Source organism: Pteropus vampyrus, unplaced genomic scaffold (genome assembly GCF_000151845.1).
Source record: "Pteropus vampyrus isolate Shadow unplaced genomic scaffold, Pvam_2.0 Scaffold197, whole genome shotgun sequence".
NCBI lineage: Eukaryota > Metazoa > Chordata > Mammalia > Chiroptera > Pteropodidae > Pteropus > Pteropus vampyrus.
The window spans coordinates 318,773-339,584 of NW_011888978.1; the positions used below are offsets into that span (position 1 = coordinate 318,773).

The following is a 20,812-nucleotide window of genomic DNA, read 5'->3' on the forward strand; positions in this document are numbered from 1 at the left end:
TAAATTGGGAGTCAGACAGAACTTGGAGTAAATGACTGGTTCTGTTCTACTTGAACACAAGATTTAACTTCAAAGCCTCAAGAACAACATGGGCACAAGGAGGATAATGAGAATCGTGTTGCCCTCTAACAAATGCAAAGGCTATTAGATGAATTGAGAGCAGTTGACTCATAGCAGGGATTTTAGGTCTTCCTCGCTAATAAAAGAAAAATATACCTGAGAAATAATGATGCCCTAAGATCAAATGACTCACATATCATTGTTATGGGTTAACTTCTTGGTTTATCCAGAATCATACATTAGCATTTGTGGAAAATGCTAGAGATTGGATGCCAAACTGGAAAAGCCAAGTGTTGCTCTATGAAATGCTTTGGATGGGACATGGGAAACAACAGCCAACTTCCTGCATTCCCACATTTGATGGCTGTCAGCTAAGGAAAGTAATCAAATTGTGATCATTTAGACGAAAATACACATGAAGCTGTTCAATAATTAGAAATAAACAAAAAAATAAACAAGAAAAGCAAAAACTGATTAAGAAAGATAGTGTCCCACTTGGCACTCAGGTGTAAACTGTGAACACTTTTCTTTGCAGCTCCTCATCTCAGACTGTGCTGTGGACCTGCTGCACAGATCACCTAGACGGTGTTTGGATGGTACATGTTATGCAGTCCACTCACTAAACATACAACATTGGAATGGAAACAGTCCTGTAGAAGTCCAGGAAAAGAAACACACATTTGGAAGCACAATCTGACTGAATAGTCCCAGGTGTCACCAACGGCCTGCTGGAGATGACAGCCAGATTAGGCATGCTGGCCCCCACTAGCCCTCACTCCTTTTCTACCTCTCTGTCACCTAGCAGTAGCCTCCTCAGTGCCCCCTTCACCTCTTTGTTCCTGAGGGTATAGATCAGGGGGTTCAGGAGCGGGGTGACAATGTTGTAGAAGAGGGTGAGGAACTTGCCCTGGTCCTGGGAGGCACTGTTCCCTGGCTGCATGTACATATAGACGATGTTTCCATAGAACAGGGAGACCACGGTGAGATGGGAGCCGCAGGTGTTGAAAGCCTTGTGTCTTCCTGAGGACGATCGGATACTTAACACGGCCCTCACAATGTGGCCGTAGGAGACCAGAATAAACACCAGAGGGGACAGCACAATGCCCACTGCCAGGACAAAGACGGTGCCCTCGATGGCAGCTGTGTTGACACATGCCAACCGGATCAGGGCAGGCATCTCACACAGGAAGTGATCCACACTGCGGTGCCCACAGCGGGGTAGGTGTAAGGTAATTGGGGACATGACTAAGGAGTTGGCCACCCCACAGCCCCAGGCCACCGACACCAAGGCCAGGCAGAGGCAGGGACTCATGATCGCCATGTAGTGCAGAGGCTTGCAGATGGCAACGAACCGGTCGTAGGCCATGACAGCCAGGAGCAGGCACTCCACACCACCCAGAGCCAGAAACAGGAACAGCTGAATGGCACAGCCTGTGTAGCTGATGGTCTTGTCACGTCCACTCAGGTTGTAGAGCAGCTGGGGGATGGAGCTGGTGGTGAAGCTCAGGTCCAGGAAGGAGAGGTGGGTGAGGAAGAAGTACATAGGTGTGTGTAGGTGGGGGTCCAGCTGGGACAGCAGGATGATGGTGGTGTTGCCCACAAGGGTCAGGAGATATGCAGTCAGGATGACCACAAAGAGGATACCCTCCAGGTGGGGGTTGTCAGAGAACCCCAAAAGGATGAAATTTCCCTGGGTGCTCTCATTGGCTCCGTCCATCTCTACTGTACCTGAAGAGGAAGACTGACACTAATAACAGTAACAGCTGACATACGGTAGCACTTACACAAGCCAGGCATTCTACACTTACGTGAAAATTACTGCATTGAAGTTATATAAACTGAACAAGGAAAATAAGCAGGAAGAAAGGCAAGAAGTTAGGAAGGAAAAAGTACTCTAGTTCTTAAAAACCAGATGCAATTAGGAGAGAGAGAATAATGTTATGTGTATGCTGCACAATTTCCTGATCCAAAAAATGTGAATTCTGCGAAATAAGAGAAAAGTAGACCAAGGAGCAAGAAGGAAGTGGAATGCAGTGACAGGGCGCAGCTCCCGTGGACGGAGTGAGGTCGCAGTGACACTTCAGGGCTGGTTTGAGGCCTTTGAGAGAGAAGGTCATGCCTGACGCCGGCGTCTGGAAAGCAGACAGGACGGTGTCGCCGGATCCTGCCTATCGCACACATCCGTTGGGCGTACGCGGCCTCCCGGGAGGACAGCGGACTTTGGCTCCGAGCGTTCTGGGAAGGGCAGCACTTCGTCCCCGCACGTTCCTACTTTGGGAGGCGGGCGACAGCTTTCTCGCCCGCGCCGCAGCGCTCTGGGGTCAGTCTTGTGGGGCTACCCTGTTGCGCCCAGCGTCCCCGCAGACCCTTCCACAACCGCCAGGAGCATCTTCGCGTCAACCCGGTCGCGCGCCTGTGCTCTCACGTGGCGGATTTTACTGTACGCCACGGGGCTTGTCACCATTCCACCAGTAAGAGGAGAGGTGGGGCAACGTCCATCTTTTATACTTAGCACAATGGAGAGGCTGAAGAAATGGACAGTTAACTTGCTTATTGTGGCGTCCAAGTCCCCTTTGCATGGGCAGCAAAGCTAAGGGACCGGCAGGCAGCGTCCTGCGCTAAGCCTGACAGCCCTGGGCTGGCTCAGGGAGAGGCAAGGTACCTGGTCTAGTGACTGAGAACGCACGAATTTTCTTGACTTTGAGTGCGATTGCAGATAGCAGAGCAGCGCACCTGCAGGAAGTGGACGATAGCTTTTGTACAGCTTTTGTCTCATCTGTGTACCTGGGAGTGTGAGGGCTGACAGTGCACCAGAGGGGGAGGTGTCCCCCCTGTGGATGCTGGTCACGTAGTGTCAACATCCCTTCCCTCAGGCACCGGTCTGACTCAGGAACACCCGCATTGGAACCACAGGTCAAAGAAATGTGTTTTTCAGTTCCTGGAGGGCAGGTGGTCACATGATTAAAGATTTTAGTTCATTTCCAAAGCATCTTTAGTATTGAATTAAAGAGGTTTAAACTCACCCAAACTGTGGCTACAATGAGAGATGGCAGAAGCTGAGACACTTGTTTCCAGAGTGCAGAAAGGACTATGTCTTCCCAGCCAAGAGTGACACTTCCCCATCCTCCCCTAGGAGGCTGATAATCCCCTTTCTGATGCTTTTTTTTTTTAAATGAAACTCACATCTCAGATCTCATTTCTCAGTCCTCCTGACAAACCTGTCTTTTCTTAACAAATTCCAATACCAACATAAAAATAAAAAAAATAAAAAAACTTTTATTTTGGGCTTCTTTATACTTTGTCTCTTCAGCACTACTATATCTAATCCTTCAAAAATCATTTTGCACTGGTAACTTATTGTTATGTTATAATTAAATAACATGAGTTGTAATGTATGTTTGCCTATAGATTTGCACCTCATTGTATCTGTCATAATACTTAATCTTTCCAAACGTTCCTCATTTTCTATTTTTCTATTCCTTTGAGGCATTCTATATGGCTGTTTCATTAACAAATCAATAAAGAACTACAAACTTAAGAATTGAACTGTTGAATCCAGAAATCTACTCACCACTTTCACGTGTGCTACCAGGTACCATTAAAAGTAACACATCCAGAGGCACAGATCTAGCTGGAGGACCTCCAGGCACCGTCTTCTCCCTCCTGGATTCACACGGGTGTTGCACCTAGGTGCAACTGCACACGCAGAGAACATGAAGATGCTCTCTTGTCCCTGGCCCAGCCCTCTATAAATGAGTGGACTGTGGCATTTGTCCTGAGAGTTTTGTGGCACTTTTCCCCAGTGATGCTGCTCTCCCAAGGAAAGACCAGAGAAGGACCCTGATGGTGCTCTTGGGAAGCTTATGAAACCACGGGGGTCATTAGTAGAGATTCTGAGGTGTGCTGTGGGCACGTGTCACATCAAGCTCTCCAGTTCCCACAGGGTCCAGGCATAAAATGAGGGCCATGAGAATTTGTCCCTTGATCTAAAAAGGATTTATTACTTCATGTAAACCAAATTGGGGACTTACTTCATTGTTATTCTATGAACATAAACACTCCTGGGCTATTTGCTCCCTTCCCCTGTTCTCAAGAATTATGTGTCTAAAATATAACTGAGGCATAATCAGTTCCATCCAACCTCCTTTGTTTCCTCCTTAGATCTACTGAAAATAGAGGAAGAGTGTTTCGACATTTTTTTACTAAGAATTTTATGTATGAAAAAGAAAGAACCCATTGTCCTAGTAGTGGAAAAATGTTATGGGTGCATTGATTAACAGAAAGTTTATTATTAATTTAAGGAGTTAACAGGGTGAACTATTTTGTTTCATTTACTTATGTAGTTTTATTTTGGGATTGAAAGGTAGATTCAGTATATGTCAATTTCTACTTTAGTTTCAAAAACTAACTAGGGAAACTGAACAAGTGTGAACCCCTGATATAGTAGATTGTGTATATATGACTATGTTTTAAGAGGCAACTATAATATCACAGGGCTAAAATTTTAAATAATAATAAAGTATAAATGAATACAAATTAAGTCCTTGCACTCAGCCAGGCAATATCAGAGAATAATCAGATTTGTTTGAGTCAATTGACTAAGGAATATGTTGAAATAATTATTTGGGTACTTTTGGGTAGATTTTGTCACAGAATCAGAGAGTAAACAGAATATTCCATGTAGGTGAGTGCATTGAATGTGGAGACTTGTAGAATGTGTATTCCGTTCATATGCAGGCCACCTGCAGCCTTCCCTCTTCCTTGAAGAATGGAAGAGCAGCTCCCCAGAAACATGTGTGGAGGGTCCATGCTTGGAGAGCAGTGGGTTTAATAAATCCCACTGTTCCCAATTTCTCTGCCCTTTGGGATACTAAGAGTTGAAATAACCACTCTAAATTTGCTTACTTCCTTCTGCCCTAGTCTAATAAAGCTATTTTACTTCCTATCAGCTCCACATGTTACCCTCCTCCCATTCCCTTCCTTCAGGTCCCTCCCAACATGCTAGAATAATTAGCTTTTAGTTAATTCACTTGACAAATCAGTCACCTGATTTCAGGGTGAAATGATCAAATTAGTTATTTAAACAAGTTATCCAGTCTTCTGCTAAACATAGAAACTAGAATCTAATGTTAAGGGTTGACTTTTAATCATTATTCATGAATTTAGCCATTCTTTATAATGATGTGTGCTAGGAAAAAAAAAAGTCCAATGCATAACAACAGAGGGAAGTGATAGAAAGGAGAGTAGCTCCAAGACACCCTATAGGGGGAGAAGGTGGCCCTGCCCTGCAGTTTGGATGAAGAAGAACACATAAAGCATGAGTCTAATTTTTTTTTTAAAAAAAAGGTTTTAGTCCATATAATTTTATAGAACATTTCCCATGTTTCTAGTGAGTATAAGAGAGGTGGCGTATGTTGTATGTATGAGACAATGCACGATTCAAGACATCACTGTGTTGTTACAGGGAATCAAAGCTCCAGGAGGGTCAGTGGGACTATACCTGGACATGGCAAGTCATTGTGTCACTAGAATCCATCACCTCTGCAAATTCAGCCTTCTATTAGAATTTTCTCTATACCTAAAAATTGATTTTACTTATTTAGCACTTGAAATGACTTTATTGGTCAGTGATTATCTAGTTATAAATAATAATAATGATACCAGTGTAGCATATCACATTTCACAAAACACGTTCAGTGCCATCATTTAATTGTGCCCTTCCAGCAAGACAATCATTTATTGCGATGGCACTACTATTTTGGGCACTAAAAGGCTTAGTCTCGCTGCTGCACTGAGGGTGGACATGGAGGGCTGGAGCCCAGCCCCGCTTACTGTTGGGAAACTAATGCAGGAGCCCCGAGGGAGAGGAAAGGAGTCCAGACCAAGGTACAGCAGCTGCGTGGTTGGGGTCAATGAATGGAGTGGGGCTGGTGAGGTCAAGGAAGGGTCGGCCAGAGTCTGGCCCGAGTAACTGGAAGAATGGAGTGCAATCCACAGAGATGAAGAAGCCGTGTGTGTGTGTGTGTGTGTGTGTTTGTCTGTGTGTCTGTGTTTTCTTTAGGAGAAGACTTGTGGGGAGAGTTTAGGCTAAAGTTTTAGGTATGTTGACTTTAAAATGTGTATTTTGATGGCAAGTAGACAATAGAATATAGAAGTCTGGCATTCAGGAAAAAGATGGAGAAGAAAGTAAAAAGAAGGTGAGGGGATCAACATGGATTTAGAGGACTTTACTGATAAGGAAAAAGAAGGTGAGGGGATCAACATGGATTTAGAGGACTTTACTGATAAGGAACCCGAATTCCAGAGAAAACAGCAGAGATGTTTCAGGAACTGGGAAGGGAAGGATAAAGGTCACAGCAGAAGAGGCACAAAGCTCTATGAATCTCAGAATGCAAGGGATGGAGAAAGACTTATGTTGGTTTAATGACTAAGATAAATTATGATAAGACACACAATGAGATGGCAGGATTCGAGGGAAATAGTGGAGACCAAGACGCTGGTTTCAGAGGCTAAGGTGGCATTGCTGGGACTCCTGGTTCATCCCCTGGTTCATCCCCTGCCTATCTGTGGGCCTCTTTCTCGCCCATTAGGCTTCCTTGTCCTGACGAATGGGTGGAGTCCCTGGAAAGTGGATCTCAGACCAGTGGTTTTGTGTCACCTGATTCCTGTGGGGAACAGGTCCTACTGCTCTGAGTATATGTTCTCAGTACGACTCCTGTCACCAAGCACTGGCACTGCCATGACTCAAGCACTCAGGTATTAATCCCGGTGATGGAGTGGTTAACACCCAAGCATGTGCTTCTTTCCCCCAGATCACATATGAAGGAAGCCCAAGGACATGCCTGGTCTGAGAGTATTGAGAGAGATGTTATTATTGCCACTGTTCCCAAATGAGAGATCAAGGGGGAGAACATTTGCTGAGGATTACACATAAGTGGATCAAACATGAATGCAGAAATCTTAGCTTAATATAGGATTCATCAATAAAGTATGTAGATCTGGAAATAGAGTTTGATGAGATCGTTCCATTTCTAAAGTTATTATATTCTATATGCACCTTCAAATGCAAAACATCTAGAAAATAATGTTTAAAAACTTAGAAAGAAAAGTATGTTACTGGAAAGTATGTTATTGAAAAATAAGCAAAAGATTTAGTAAAAAAAATATTCCAAGAAGAGAGAAACACCATAAAATTCTTGCTGCAGTTAAAGAGGAGAGTTAAAGTTTTGGCAGATTATTATTAAAGTTTACTAAATCTACCATTAATAATAATTGTTTATCATTTAAACATTTAGCATCGAGCATTTTGGCACTTGGTTAGCAATTATTTATTAGCTACAAAAGTAAAGAACAAGAAAGAGGGAGAGAGGGAAACAGACACAGAGGCAAAGAGACAAGAGAGAAGGGAGAGAATGAGAGAAGAGAGAAGAGAAGGAGAAACACAACTGCAGTTCTGATGTAGGAATGACACCAGACAGTTCTCAGTTTAAGAACTACCATTCCTAATGGATAAGATGCGGGCAACTTGGAATAAAAGGATACAAAAGGAATGAGAAATGATAATGAATGTGTAGATATCTTTGTCTAATGCAAGATTCGTCCATTTGGAGACACTCACCAGGAAGTGTGTGGAGCCAGCTAGACAAGGAGAAATGAGATTGTTCTATTTCTAATATTATTATGCTCCACAACTCTCCTCCAAGAATAAATATTTCATGCATTGTCTTTTGTCCCCATGGAAAAATGTCCTTAGCAACAGTGACTAAGTGCTGGCTTAAATGGGGACATCTGTTGAGACTTCTTTCACACTTGCATATCTTCCACTCTACTCCAGGAAGGATCGCTGCACTTGGAGTGCTTCTGGGGAACAAAATTTTAGGAATGGTCATCTCTAATGGTAGAAGAGGGGTCAGGATGACCCCCAGATGCCCAGTTTCCTGATTTTGCTTCTGTCATAGGTGGCAGGACAAGAGGAGCCGTGTCACAGATGAAGAAGTAAGGTCGGAGAAGACCAGTAAACAGCTGGCTAAATGTGTAGATGTAACACCCACTGGTGAGGTTGTAAAAGGAGATTTCACCAGCTTCATAGTCCAAGAAAATCCCAACGCAACGAGGTCGTTCCAGGTGCAGGAGGGGCACAGATGGGGAGGCGAGGACCATGTACTCGTTCCCTTTCAGCAGCCACATGGCCCAGACTCCGTTCTCAGGAGATGGCGTGGTTTCCCCCTTCCTTGGCATTGCATCTTGACAGACTCCTAAACCCCACTCCGCTCTTTCTTCAACCATGACCTCCCAGTAATGCCTCCCTGATGAGAAGTTCTGCAAACCCAGGATACAGGGCCACGTGTCAAATCGCTCCGAGTTGTTGGGGACATCCCGCCACAGTTCTCCGTCCTGCACACTGCGCAGGTCAGCAGTCAAGAGGAGGCTTGGATGTGCTGTTGCAGGGTCCAGCTTTACATCAACTGGGGAAATAATTCGGGGGACATGTAAAAGCATAAAAAAGGCTGGTAAAAGCTTGATACTGAGCAGATACACCATTCTTCATTCTAACCACTCGAAGAGAAAACAAAATAAGTATTTTACCTTGTGGGTCACTGGGAATCTTCCTCATCCCTTTTGGGTGTATCCCATTGCTGCCTCTACATGATCCAGGGCTCACTAGCACCCACTGAAAACACGAGCACCAATGCTATGAGACAGCGAGTGCATGACTGGTCAGCATCCTCCAACCTGCACCCAAAGCACTTGGGTGCTATTAGGAGTATCATTCACATTTAAAATAAAAATTAAATACCCCTTGAGATGTATTTTTTGTCTCAAAAACTATAGGATAATTTTGTTAATAGTAAATCCATCACGTTCAAGGCCATGTTTCTGTGGTAGGCAGAATTCAGAGACAGCCCCCGTGCCCCTCAGACCCTGGTGGCACTCTCATAATGCTATTATGCCTCATGACAAGAGGGGAGTCTATCTGGGTGGGTCAAATATAATCACATCAACCTTTTTAAAATCAGAAAGGTTTCTCTAGTTATTGGGCTGGTGGCAGAAGAGAAAGTCAAGGAGATCTATATTTGATTTTTCACCCTGACTTTAAAGATGCAGGTGTTGCCCCATGAAGAGAAAGGCAAGAGACCTTCAGCTGACAGTCAGTAAGAAAATGGGAAGCTCAGTCCCACAGCCTCATGGCAATGTGTGATGCTAACAACCTGAATAAGCTTGGAAGTGATGTTTCCCCAAGCCATTCATAGAAGCTTAGCCTGGCCAACAACTTGTCTTGATCTTGTGAAACCCTAAGCAGAGAAGCCAGCCGATCCTACCTGGGGGTCTGATCTACAGAACTTTGAGCTAATGAATAGCTGTGATTTTAAGCAGGTAAGTCTGTGGCAATTCATTACACAGCAATAGGAAAGTAATACTGATACTGTGAAATCCCAGGGCAACTGACCTGAAATTTTACTTATACACATAATTAACAAGAACATCTACATGTGAAATCTAAATGCAAAGGAAAGATATAAAATATTTGATGTCTTCTCTTTATAAACAATCAAAAAAAGTAAATTTCATTAATATAGTCAAATTTTTAATATCATAATATCAAATACCACTACTACAACTGCTGTTTTTATTTGTCTCTGAGTCACTTCTAGTAATGTTTTATTGATACCCACACCTGAGTGGGTCACTCATGTAGCACATCATCTATGCTGACCCATGTAACCACCCTCTAGGTGGCCAGTATCACCCCCACATTATAGATGAGGACAATCAAAGTCAAAGAGTTTATGTAATTTCCCCAAACTCCAGAAATTGCAAATAATAGGGATGGAAATGTGGGTCTCTGTAGGATTGTGTCGGCCTATTAATATGATAGGTCTTCCTACATCATTCTTGCTTCTGGGCACTTCTGTACTCCATTTACAAGAAAATAAATCTGTGAAGTGGTTTTTAATAAAGTCCATCTCCAGTTCCTCTCTTTACCCCTTCTCTTTTAAACTTAATCACCATAGCCAAACAACACCCTAACAATCTGCTCCTGCCCATCTTCTCAGAGACCTCCACAGTGACCAGCGGGTGGACATCTTAAATGGCTTCTCCGCTGAGGATCCTTCTGTCCTGGGACACCTCCTTTCTCCTTTCCTGACACCAGTCAGCGTCCTTCCTCCCTCCCTGCTCTCTTACTGGCCCACCACCCCTCCCTGGTCTCCTTGCCTGCTTTCTCTTCTTCTCCATCCCGGCAATGGCCTCAGAGCTGGGATCTCTCTTCTTTTTTCTCAGCTCAGTGAGTTCTTGGGCTGGATGGCTCAGTGCTTTAGTGATATTTCAATCATATACTTACTGATTCTAAATGCATATCTCCAGCCTAGACCTTTCTCCTCAAAGTCCATATTTGTGAATTCCTCAAATGACCTGATATCAACATTTGGATAGTGAACATTCTTCACAACACTGTCCAAAACTCCAGCTTCCTTCCTCTGTCCTATCCGCAGCCGCACCCATCAATGTAAATGGCAACCTTATTATATCAATTTTGGAGATTTAAACCTGGAAACCACTTCCTTTCTCTGACACCTCAGGTCTACCTGAGCAGCAAGTCTTCCCAGCTCTATCTTCAAAATATATGCAAATTCTCTCCATTCTCAGCACCTCCACTACCAGCACTATGTTTCAATTCATAATCATCTCTGATTGAATTATTGCTAAGATCCTAACTGCTTTTTCCACTTCAAGCCTTGCCCCTCTGTAATTGATTCTCAATCAATCCCACAAAATATTAACCCAATTGTGCTATTTCTTCACACACAACTGTTTATTGACCTCCTATTTCACTCAGAGGTAAAGCGTTCTGTTCAGTGGCCTGCCCATAGGGTCCTGCACTGCAGGCTTGACCACTGCAGCCTGGGCCTCCTCAGGGCTCCTGAACACCTCCCACCATCCTTCTCTGGAACACCCTCCTCCAGATCTGATATCTGCTGTCTACCCTCTATCAGATGAGGTCTTCCCTATCACAAAATTCAAAAGTGGATGCCCTGTCCCCATAACTTCTGGTCATCCTCACTTTATGCCTTTTTTCAATATCCTGTGTCATCTTCTAACATTTTCTGTATATTGCATAATGTAAGTAAATATTTGCAACATGAAGCTATGAATCTGTAGGATTTTATTGTTCAGTGCTATATTCCAATGTTTAGAAAAGTAGCATAAAAATATAGTACTATTTATTGAAATGATTGATTATTTGATGCAGTAAATGTAATTGGAAATGTGAGAACACAGATTCTGAAAGTGTAATAACTTGCAACGGTTTATGCAGTATTACTTTCCTATTGTTGTCTATCAGAATATAGATTAAATCATTGAACAAGACTGGTAAAGACAGGTTTTCTCATTATGGGACAAAGTTGTTTCCCATTAAGTACTGAAACCACTATGTTGTATAATGTAAGTAACAGTGTATTTTCATTGCTTGGGATAAGTTGGATTTAAAAAAAAAAGAAATGTTAAAAGCCAGAAACATTCAGTCAGTTATTTTTATGTGGCTTTTTAAACTCTCTAATTTAAGCAACTCACCAAGTTGACATAATAAAATAAACCAAACTTATTATTTAATACTCTGTAATGCTTTCATATTATTGTTTTTGTTTTGTTTTCAAATGCATTTCATTTTGTCTTTCAAACATTACTATTTTTAGCATTTTATAAATAAGGAAACATTTTTTGGAACTAATGTTACTCATGTGACAGCTGATAAGCCCACTGTTCTAATCAAATGCAGTTTATATGGGTGTCCGGGACTCTGAGGTTCTTCAGCACTGATCACATGGATTCCAGCCCCTTTCTACTGGGCATGGTGCTCTCTCCCATCCCCCTATCGTTTACCTTTGCCATGAGACTCGCCCCCCGCCCCCGCACCTGTAACTTCTGCTGGAAGCCTGTGCATCACTTCAGCAAGGCCTCAGCAGCTGTGTGTGGCTCATGGTGACCTTCTTCCACCAAAGGCTACTAGCCAAGGGAAGGAGCTGCACTCTATCTGCACGTCCAAGAATGAGATGATGTGAAACAGAAGTCTCTGCGATCCAGTAATAAACTAAAAACATGATCTCAAAATAAAACTTTGGTGATTCTACTCATCAAATTTTGGGTTCTGCTTAGTACGCCAGGTCCCAGGCACCACAGTCCCCATGCTAAGATGCAGCCTACCTTGGAACTTCCTCAGCATCTCTCTCATCCCAGGGATGCAGCACCGTGTCTTCAGTTCCATAGGGATGGTCTCCGGTTCCAGCCGTGGGACACTCTTACTTCTGAGAAGAGCACAGAACTCAGAGCTTTCAGGCCCCCGCCAGCCTCCTAGGCCTCTCCCAACCCATCCTCTGCTTCGGAAGGCAAACATACCGGCTCAGAGCTCCCTGTACACCCTGAAAGTGAAAGAAAAATGGAAGCAGGTGTAAGACCTCCGAGCTGCTTTTGACAGACACGGGACAAACCATGAACATCTCTTTAGGAATTATTGGAAATCATAAACGATTAAGGTAAAGAATAGGAGACATGAATTTCTCTTAATAAAAGCCAAAAATAGGCTGTTGTTGAATTTTCTCATAAATTTAAAATAATAGAATCAGTTTGCCTCTATTAGAATAGAATTAGACTGCATGAAATTTTGGTTTATACCCATGATATCTACTAGTTTAACTATTTTCCAAACTTATAATCGGCATTTGGATGTTTTAAGAGTTACATTTTGCAACAAATGTAAGTAGGGTTAGGGTAAAAACAGATCTTGAATATCTGCAGAATTTATATGAGAAATAGTGAAAGATATAGACATAAAACGTTATTCTCAATATCTCTATAAGAAAACCCCAAATTCCTCATTCTTTGAACCATCGCACCATATCTATGGACTCATATGTGAGTAGGTTACATAAGTGGATAAAAATGGGAGTCATCCATATCTAGCAACATTTTATCTCAAGGCAGATTATTAAATAAATCAACTGCATTACATTTCTCCTCTCCCTCTAAAGATAATCACCTATCAGATTAATTTTTATAAAGCAGATAAATGATTGATTTTACTTTTCATGGGACTGGCAGGCCTTGGTCTTAACCATGGGGTGTAAAATGTAGCTTATTGGTACTGGGGAAGAAAGAGAAAGGTGAGGATAAAAATAAAAATGAATTATTTGAGTATATTCTCCCTAAGAGTTGTTAAAAAATAAATCTTTTAAATATTTCTTTGGCACTAATGAATGCTCATTTAAAATAAGTTGTGTTTTGAGATATGATAAATAATGATTGTTATTGAAAATGCTGAAGAATACTGAAGTTCTTGTGTTTATTTACTGTCTGAAATTTTTTAAAAATAATCCCCTTCTGACCCTTAGTTTGCTCACAAGAAAAAATGTATAGCAACAGCAACAACAATTTTTATTTTTACTTATAGACATCTTGAAAACAAAATGGGACAAATTAAATAAAATGCTTTGTCAATCCCTTCATTTAATGACCACTGTGCGACCAGTGCCCTTGAGTCACTGTACTTGTCTGAGGATGCCAAGTAGTTTAGAAATCATGAATGAGTCCTGGGAATGAGCTAAAATAAAGTGTGCTCAAAGACTTTCTGTCACCATGATATGCATCCACTAGGGACATTTCTGATTCACTAGGAATAAAAACAAGTATCTCCTTCTCCCTGCTGTTTGTCTATTCAATAACCCACGTAGGTTGTGAGCAAGCTGCATAGAGCCTATGTGCTTTCTTCTTGCTGTGCCTGGAATAGGCATGTGAGATGGGTAAGGAATTAGCATTTGCCTTAAATTTTAACATGAAAATTCTTAGCTGGACAATTTAAAATTTATTTATTTGTTTGGCTGTTTTTTGAGACAGGTTACCAAAGACTTTTTGGATTGGCCATTACTAAATACAGCAATGTAGTCATTGACAGGTTGACTGTGAAGTTTTATGAAGTGTTTTTCAGCCAACATAATGTAGGTTGTCCTTTTCCTGTTTAATTTTATATAAATCATCCAATTAATTTTAATGTTTAAAAACATTTAAGTTTTTCTCTTTACTGGGCACCCTTTTAGATGCTTCTGTAGAGTCCCTCTGATGAAGACACTGTCCTAGTAAGTTCTGCATGTCCTATCCCTCAAGAGCAGTCGTCAGGCAGCTGCTTGTCCCCTTGGCCTCACCTCCAGCAGCCCCAGGGCCGGGCGCTGGCATCTGTCCTCCAGCTCCTCAGCCAGCTCCTTCAGGGCCCGGCTCTGCTGGCCCAACTGGCTCTTGCTGTCACGCAGCCTCTGAAGGGTGGCCCTCTCCTCCTGCTCCAGCCTCCGTAGCTGCAGCTGCTCCTCCTGGGCCAGGAAGCCACGGTACTTCTCAAACTCCAGCCTGAAGCGCTGCCTCTGCATTTCCACCTTCTCCTGGAGTGACATCGAGAACGCCAGAATGGAACGCAGTGCCTGGCTGCCACCATCATGGACTGAGAGGAGACTGGACAGGCCAGGTCTGCATGAGTTCAGCTCCTGCACCCTGTGAACTGACCAGCTGCATTTGAAAAATGCACCCAGAAACCGGAGGCCACTTACATGAGTGGTGGCCTGGCAGAGCTATCAAACTGAGAGTTTAAGAAAGACTGTTGGATTCGAACTAGGGGACGATGTACTTTTACATTCAAGTTTCAGCACCATATACAGAATGTGGGAACAGAGCAGTGTGGGCCTTAGAATTAAAAGCTACTAAGTCCTTGAGCGGAGCCACCAACATAGAACAGTCTCACGATAGAAGTTAAAATTTACTCTTAAAGGAATCGCCCTTGTAGAAACAACTGAATTAGAGAGCAATTAGAGAGGCCTGGGTTTGTAAAGGTGAATAAGAAAAGGCTTAGAGATGAGAGAATGTGCACATTCCTTCCAGCAGGTGACCGTGGAGCCCTAAGGCGAGTGCCCTCTGTACAGCCAGGAAAGGGCTAAGCTGTCCTCGGAACCAGAACCAATATCAGGGTGAGCTCCATGGAATTACTCTGGTTTCCACTCAAATCTCACAGCTACATCTTTTGAATAGACTGAAGGAGCATACTCTGACATAGCATTATTCTATCTAAAATATGACATTATAGAGACTGGTATGTGAAAAAATATCTCTAAACTGAGTCCTAAATTGTTCTCCTACAGTCTCTTGGCATTTGGATTCCGTAGCCCATGTTTAAACATATAGCATCATGGTTTGATTGAAGAGCATAAGCTGTCACCTTTAAAAAATCAACAGTAGTTCTCCTCAAACCTCATAGGACTCATGTGCACATTCTCTGTCTCCAAGCTTTTTCTTATTCATGTTTACAAACCCAGGCCTCTCTAATCTCTCTTCATAATTCAGTTGTTTCCACAAGTGTTCATTCTAGTGACACAATTTCCAATCTCCTCTTTGTCCTACCACTTTCTAAGCCACTAAATTCTAATAATCCTCATCGCTTTAAAATGAACCAGCTCTGAATTTCATAATGTGATCTGAGAATACAACTCATGTAATTCTCTCCCATGTAGGAGGTTGCTGAGGGGTGGGTCTGACAACTCTGTCACTGAAAAGATGTATGGTCATATGCAGGGTGTGAAAGTGGAGTTGGGGGCAACTCATCTTTCCCTCACATCATCCTTTTCACTACTACAATTATGTCTACAGATACAGGAAGGAGGAAGGTTTTTGTAGAATTTACAGGTTATTTTATCAAACCTGAGCCTGTTGTATTTGGCTCACATGGCCACGTTCTCACTGGTAAAGATTATGAGCTTTACTTGGCTTAGAACAGTAATTCTAGCATCATTTCCACTTTAGAATAACCAGTAGAGGTTTTAAAAAACATAGGACTGAGGTCTTGATGTGGAGTTTCTGGTTTTGTATGTCTGTGGTCAGGTCAGGACTGAAAATAATTGACTTGGGTTATTAGCCTAAAAAGAAGAAAACTTATCAATAAATGTTTAGCATTGCATATAAATACATAACTATGGAAAACATAAGACATCACAGAAGAAAAACATAGCAAAAGTGGTCCTTATGGAAATATCTGTCTGAGGATACAGGATAAGACCACTTTTTCAAGAAAAGAAGAAGGAAAGAATTAGAAAAACATAGAAAATAATGTAGAAGATGGGGTATTTGGAGGACAAAGAATAAAATAAGTCCTCTATATGGTATATAATTTTTAAATATATTACATTTCACATATAGTTTCTATATATAGTTTCTCAATCTACATAGACACTGTTTGACCAGATTATTCTTTGTTGTGAAAATTGGGAGTGAGAGGGCTGTCCTATGCATTGTAAGGTGTTTATCATTCCTGGCTTCAACTCATTATATGCCAGTAGCATACCCACTCATCTCTGGTTGTGATAAGAAGAAATATCTACAGATACGGCAAAATGTCCATTGAATGGCAAAACTGCCCTAGACAGAATCATTCTGTGTGTGTGTGTGTGTGTGTGTGTGTGTGTGTGTGTGTGTGTGTGTGAATGGGTAAGGAAGCAATGAGCCAAGGATGCATAGAAGAGAGAACACATATATGTACAGCTGGAAGGAGGCTAAAAGTTCAGTCACCCTCCTCAGTGTAAAATGGATCCCTTCTAGCTGAATGACATCTACATCAATGCTATTAAATGTTTATTTTTCGTTCATCCGACAAATACATTTGTAAGATCACAGTGGCAGTCTGAAACTCTGCCCTAGATATCAGGAATGCAGCAGTGAGTTATGGAGAGATCAAGACGGGCAAAGCTGTTTTTGTGACTCAGCGTATGGTACTGTCAGGGATAATAACACGGATGTCTAACAACCTGAGGGGGTGAGATTATCCAGGATGACACAGGGGTGTTTTTCTTGGGCACATGTGTAGATGGAACAAGTGTGTTGGCACAGAGAGATGGCTGGATGACCCAAATTCGGAACCTTTAGACAGACATGCCTCTTGAAGCCCCAATATTCCCATACCTTCCAAATGACAGTTTTCTTCCCCACATTGGCCTCCTGTGTCAGAGTCTCCTCCATTTCTTTTCTCACCAGCTCCAGGGCCATCCGGAGCTTTGCCTGTTTGGGAAGATACACAGAGACCATGCCAGGTGCTCTCCTTCAGCACCTAACGCTGACAAGGTGTGTCAGGAGCTGTGACAATCACCTAAAACAGGCCCTGGACATACAAATATGTCCAACCTCACTAATAACTAAGTTAAACATAAATATACTTTTACATGTTAATACTAGACATAATCAAAGATTTATCTAAACATACATTCATCATGGCATCATTTAAAATGGTAAAACTGTCACTAACCACATGTTAAAACTAGGCGATGATTTTATTTTATATTAAAGGATAAAATTAAAATAAGGTGCTGCAGAATATTTAATAAGAAATTCTCACAATTATAAAGTCTATTAAAATAAGTATATTTTATGTTCTGTGACACCAATTTTTAAAAAAATGTGGTTGTGATGAATATATAAAAACTAGGCAGAGGTCAGTGAAAATGTTCAATAGATAAAATCTCATCTACTAGTGCTTGGTTGAAAAGCAGTGCTATTCTATACATCTATATATTTCAATTTCTTAAAATTACTTATTATTTTATAATCAGAAAAGTGTTTATTATTATTAGGCCAGAAGAAATTATGTGAATTAGCATTTACTCAATGGAAAAGAAATTCAGGTTGTAAATTTTACAAGGAGCAAAAATATAATGGAAATCAAATCTCCTTTCAACCCTAGGCCCTTTGCTAGAGGCAAAAACATACTTTATTTACAGAGAGCACACACAAAGATACACATACACACACATTTTAAACCCCATCTGAAGTCATTCCCAAGTCCTACATACCAATTCTTTTAAAAAGAGAATATTATAATATAATGCTCGCAAAAACAGCAGTAGGATTCATGAGGATTTAACATGATGACGGAAGTGGCATTTGTTTTAGAGTTTGCAAAGAACAGAACAAGTTGACACTTGTAGATGAAAAAAAAACTCCCTCAGATAGAAATTGTGAACAAAAGCAACGAGGTGACTAAGGTATGGTGTGCTTGGGGACAAGTGATTAGGCTAATTTTGCTGGATCTTATGGCTGGTTAAGACAGCAGCTGTAGCAACAGAACATAGGGCCCTCACAAGTCTAGACTGACAGGCTGAGAAGCTCAGTAGATACCTATTTGGTTTTAATTGAAAGACTACTAAAATATAGAGAACTTCTCTAGAAATATTATATTAGCCATACTCTGTATGGTACTTTCAGGATAAAAAGGCGGCAGAAACATTTTGCAATAATCTAGATAGAAAATAGCTAGCACCTGAGTTTTATAGATGACAACAGAAATCAAAAAGAAAAACTAAGACATATATTTCCAGACATATAGATCCAGAGGGAAGTTGAGGGGATAAATGTCCCAAACTCTGATTTAAAATAATAAAACAAAGTTTTAAAATAATGAAAAATTTAAGAAAGTTAATATTTGCAATTTATTTCATTGAGATAGTACTTCAGATAAACATGTCAGTAAATAAAACCTGGACTTTCGTTGTGCTGATGGCTGTTCCAGACCTGTAAATTTAAATGTATAGAATACCTCCAAAAACATCTGAGAGCATTAGCATACTCACAGATGTGCCTTCTGGAGCAAATACTCATATGAGACACCTCATCACCGAAGATGCTCATATCCTAAGTCCCCAAATATGAGTCGAATAAAGACCTGACCTGTGCACTTAGCACCTGGATTCCTACTTCAGAGCCTTGTGACCACTGAGGTGCTATTTCTAAATAATGCTTAAACCTGAGGGTCGTTCTGGTAACAGGATGGATTAACGTAAACACTACACAAAAGCAAGGCATTATGTCAGTAGTCGTTGTTAGGAGCATTTACCATAAAGATGCACACCTGTAACGAAGAACCAAGTGGAGGACACAGCCCTTCATACGATACTCTACCTGTGGGACCCAGAGCATCGGCATCGGGAAAACGAGACCAGCCAGAAAGCACAGGGCCAGTGAAGGCTACCTGGGAGGGAAACACTATCCAGAGCGGGGACTGCCAGGAGCAAATGCAAGGAGCCCGGACCTGAGTGCGCGCTGTGCGCGCTGTGCGCGCTGTGCGCGGGAGGGCGAGGGGCGGGGAAAGCAGGTGGGGGAAACATCCAGACCAGGTGCTGGCTTGTGGCCTTGTAGGTAGGCAGCTCATCGAACACCTGCGCTCGGCGCGCTCGCGTCAGAGGATACTTCCGCGCCGCCCGCCTACAGAGCGCGGCTCACCTGGTGGCGCTGGGCAGCCTCCTGCAGCGGTGCGGTGGAGTGTCCCCTGTGCTCGGGTGCGGTGTCGCATACCCAGCACAGCGCCGCCTGATCCTCCTCGCAGAAGCGGCTCAGCTCCTGGCCATGGCGCTCGCACAGCGCCCTGGTCGACCCCGCGCCCAGTCCCAGCTGCCGCACGCCATCCACTAGGCTGGCCAGCTGCCGGTTGGGCCGGAAGCCCTCCCGCGAGAAGGGCCCGCGGCACTGCGGACATGCGTACAGGCCGCCTTGCGCGCTGTCCGACTTGTCGCAGAATTCGGAGATGCAGCGCAGGCAGAAGCTGTGGCCGCAGTCCACGCTGACCGGCTCCTGAAGGAAGTCAAGGCACACAGGGCACCGCGCCTCCTCTCGTAGCCGCTGCCCGGGAGCCCCCGCGGCCATGCCCGCCGGCCGTGCTGTCTCTGTCCTGGTCTGTCCTCGGAAGGGGCCCTGCCTAACGGCCAGGTCATGGCTGGTCTTATCAGCCGGCTCAGGTTCAGGATGCCAAAGGAGCCACTCCCAGGGAGAAGTGACAGCACAGAGGCCTCTGACCATCAGGGTATATTAGCACCCTAGCCACCCCGCACCTCCACCCCAGGCCTCTGGGTAACTGTACATTTCTAACTGGAGCCAGTTGCTTTGCTCCTTGAGGAGGCTCTGCTGTTTCAACCGCCAAGAAAGGCGCAGAGGAGCTCCTTCCACTACATTCTGTGCTGCCCTGTGGCCTTCTCATCCTTATATGCATAAAGATTTCTTAAAATCCTTTCTAATTCTCCATTTTTCTACCCCCGTTAATTAGCTCAGGACAAAGAAATGAGTAGATTAGATGAAGGGAAACTGCCTGTGATGATAACAGGCCTGCAGCTCAGCAAAAACTCAGAACACTTGGATATATATCTGGCTCTGTTCAGTAAGGGTCCTATAAGGACTGCTCAAGGATTATTATAATTGTTCCAAAGCCTATCTCAGAGGTGATAATGCTGCAGGCAAATGCATTTGTCAAAAGGAACACTCAGGCAGAGCCCATCAGTGCCGCTGTTCCTGCGACATGGGGACACTGATAAAGACACGGAAGGAGCAGGGATATTTGAGAGGATGGGATCCCCATCCAGAATGAGTATGGTGAGGTCATCAGGTCATTGGAAAGTAGACAAGAGTGGGAGTTTCTGCCAGCCAAGCAATGTGTAATTTCCCTTTTGTTGACTTTGAAGTGATGGTAGACATGTTTGCGGTATATCGTCCGCTCTGTCAGCACAAGTGTGCTGGTAGCTGGGGCCTCAGATGTAAGGAACATGGCCCAGTTCTCAAGGAGCCTTGGATCTGTCAGAGCTGATAGGATTGCAAACTAACAACTTGGAAAAGGACTCGCAGCTGCTGCAAGAATATAATGGAAGACTCTAAACCAGCCAGGAGGCAAGCTGGGCACTGGGGTCTTGGA

At 43.0% G+C, this 20,812-nt stretch overlaps 2 protein-coding genes across 3 annotated transcripts; both read right to left on the reverse strand.

Moving 5' to 3' along the window:
• Positions 1-832: 832 nt before the first annotated feature.
• On the reverse strand, positions 833-1,793 carry LOC105299945 (olfactory receptor 2W3). Its single transcript, XM_011371918.1, has one exon. It carries the CDS (start codon positions 1,775-1,777, stop codon positions 833-835), a length of 945 nt encoding a protein of 314 aa, XP_011370220.1. The 5' UTR covers positions 1,778-1,793.
• Positions 1,794-7,321: 5,528 nt separating this feature from the next.
• TRIM58 (tripartite motif containing 58) lies at positions 7,322-19,793 on the reverse strand. 2 transcript variants are annotated; one of them, XM_011371919.2, is made up of 6 exons: positions 19,357-19,793; positions 17,047-17,142; positions 14,256-14,486; positions 12,457-12,479; positions 12,265-12,365; positions 7,322-8,525 (listed from the first exon to the last, which is right to left on the reverse strand). In XM_011371919.2, the coding sequence occupies exons 1-6, from the start codon at positions 19,774-19,776 to the stop codon at positions 7,936-7,938; spliced, it is 1,461 nt and encodes a 486-aa protein (XP_011370221.1). In that variant the 5' UTR covers positions 19,777-19,793; the 3' UTR covers positions 7,322-7,935. The 2 variants fall into 2 exon arrangements, with proteins under 2 accessions (XP_011370221.1, XP_011370222.1); XM_011371920.2 differs by lacking the exon at positions 17,047-17,142.
• Positions 19,794-20,812: the final 1,019 nt, after the last annotated feature.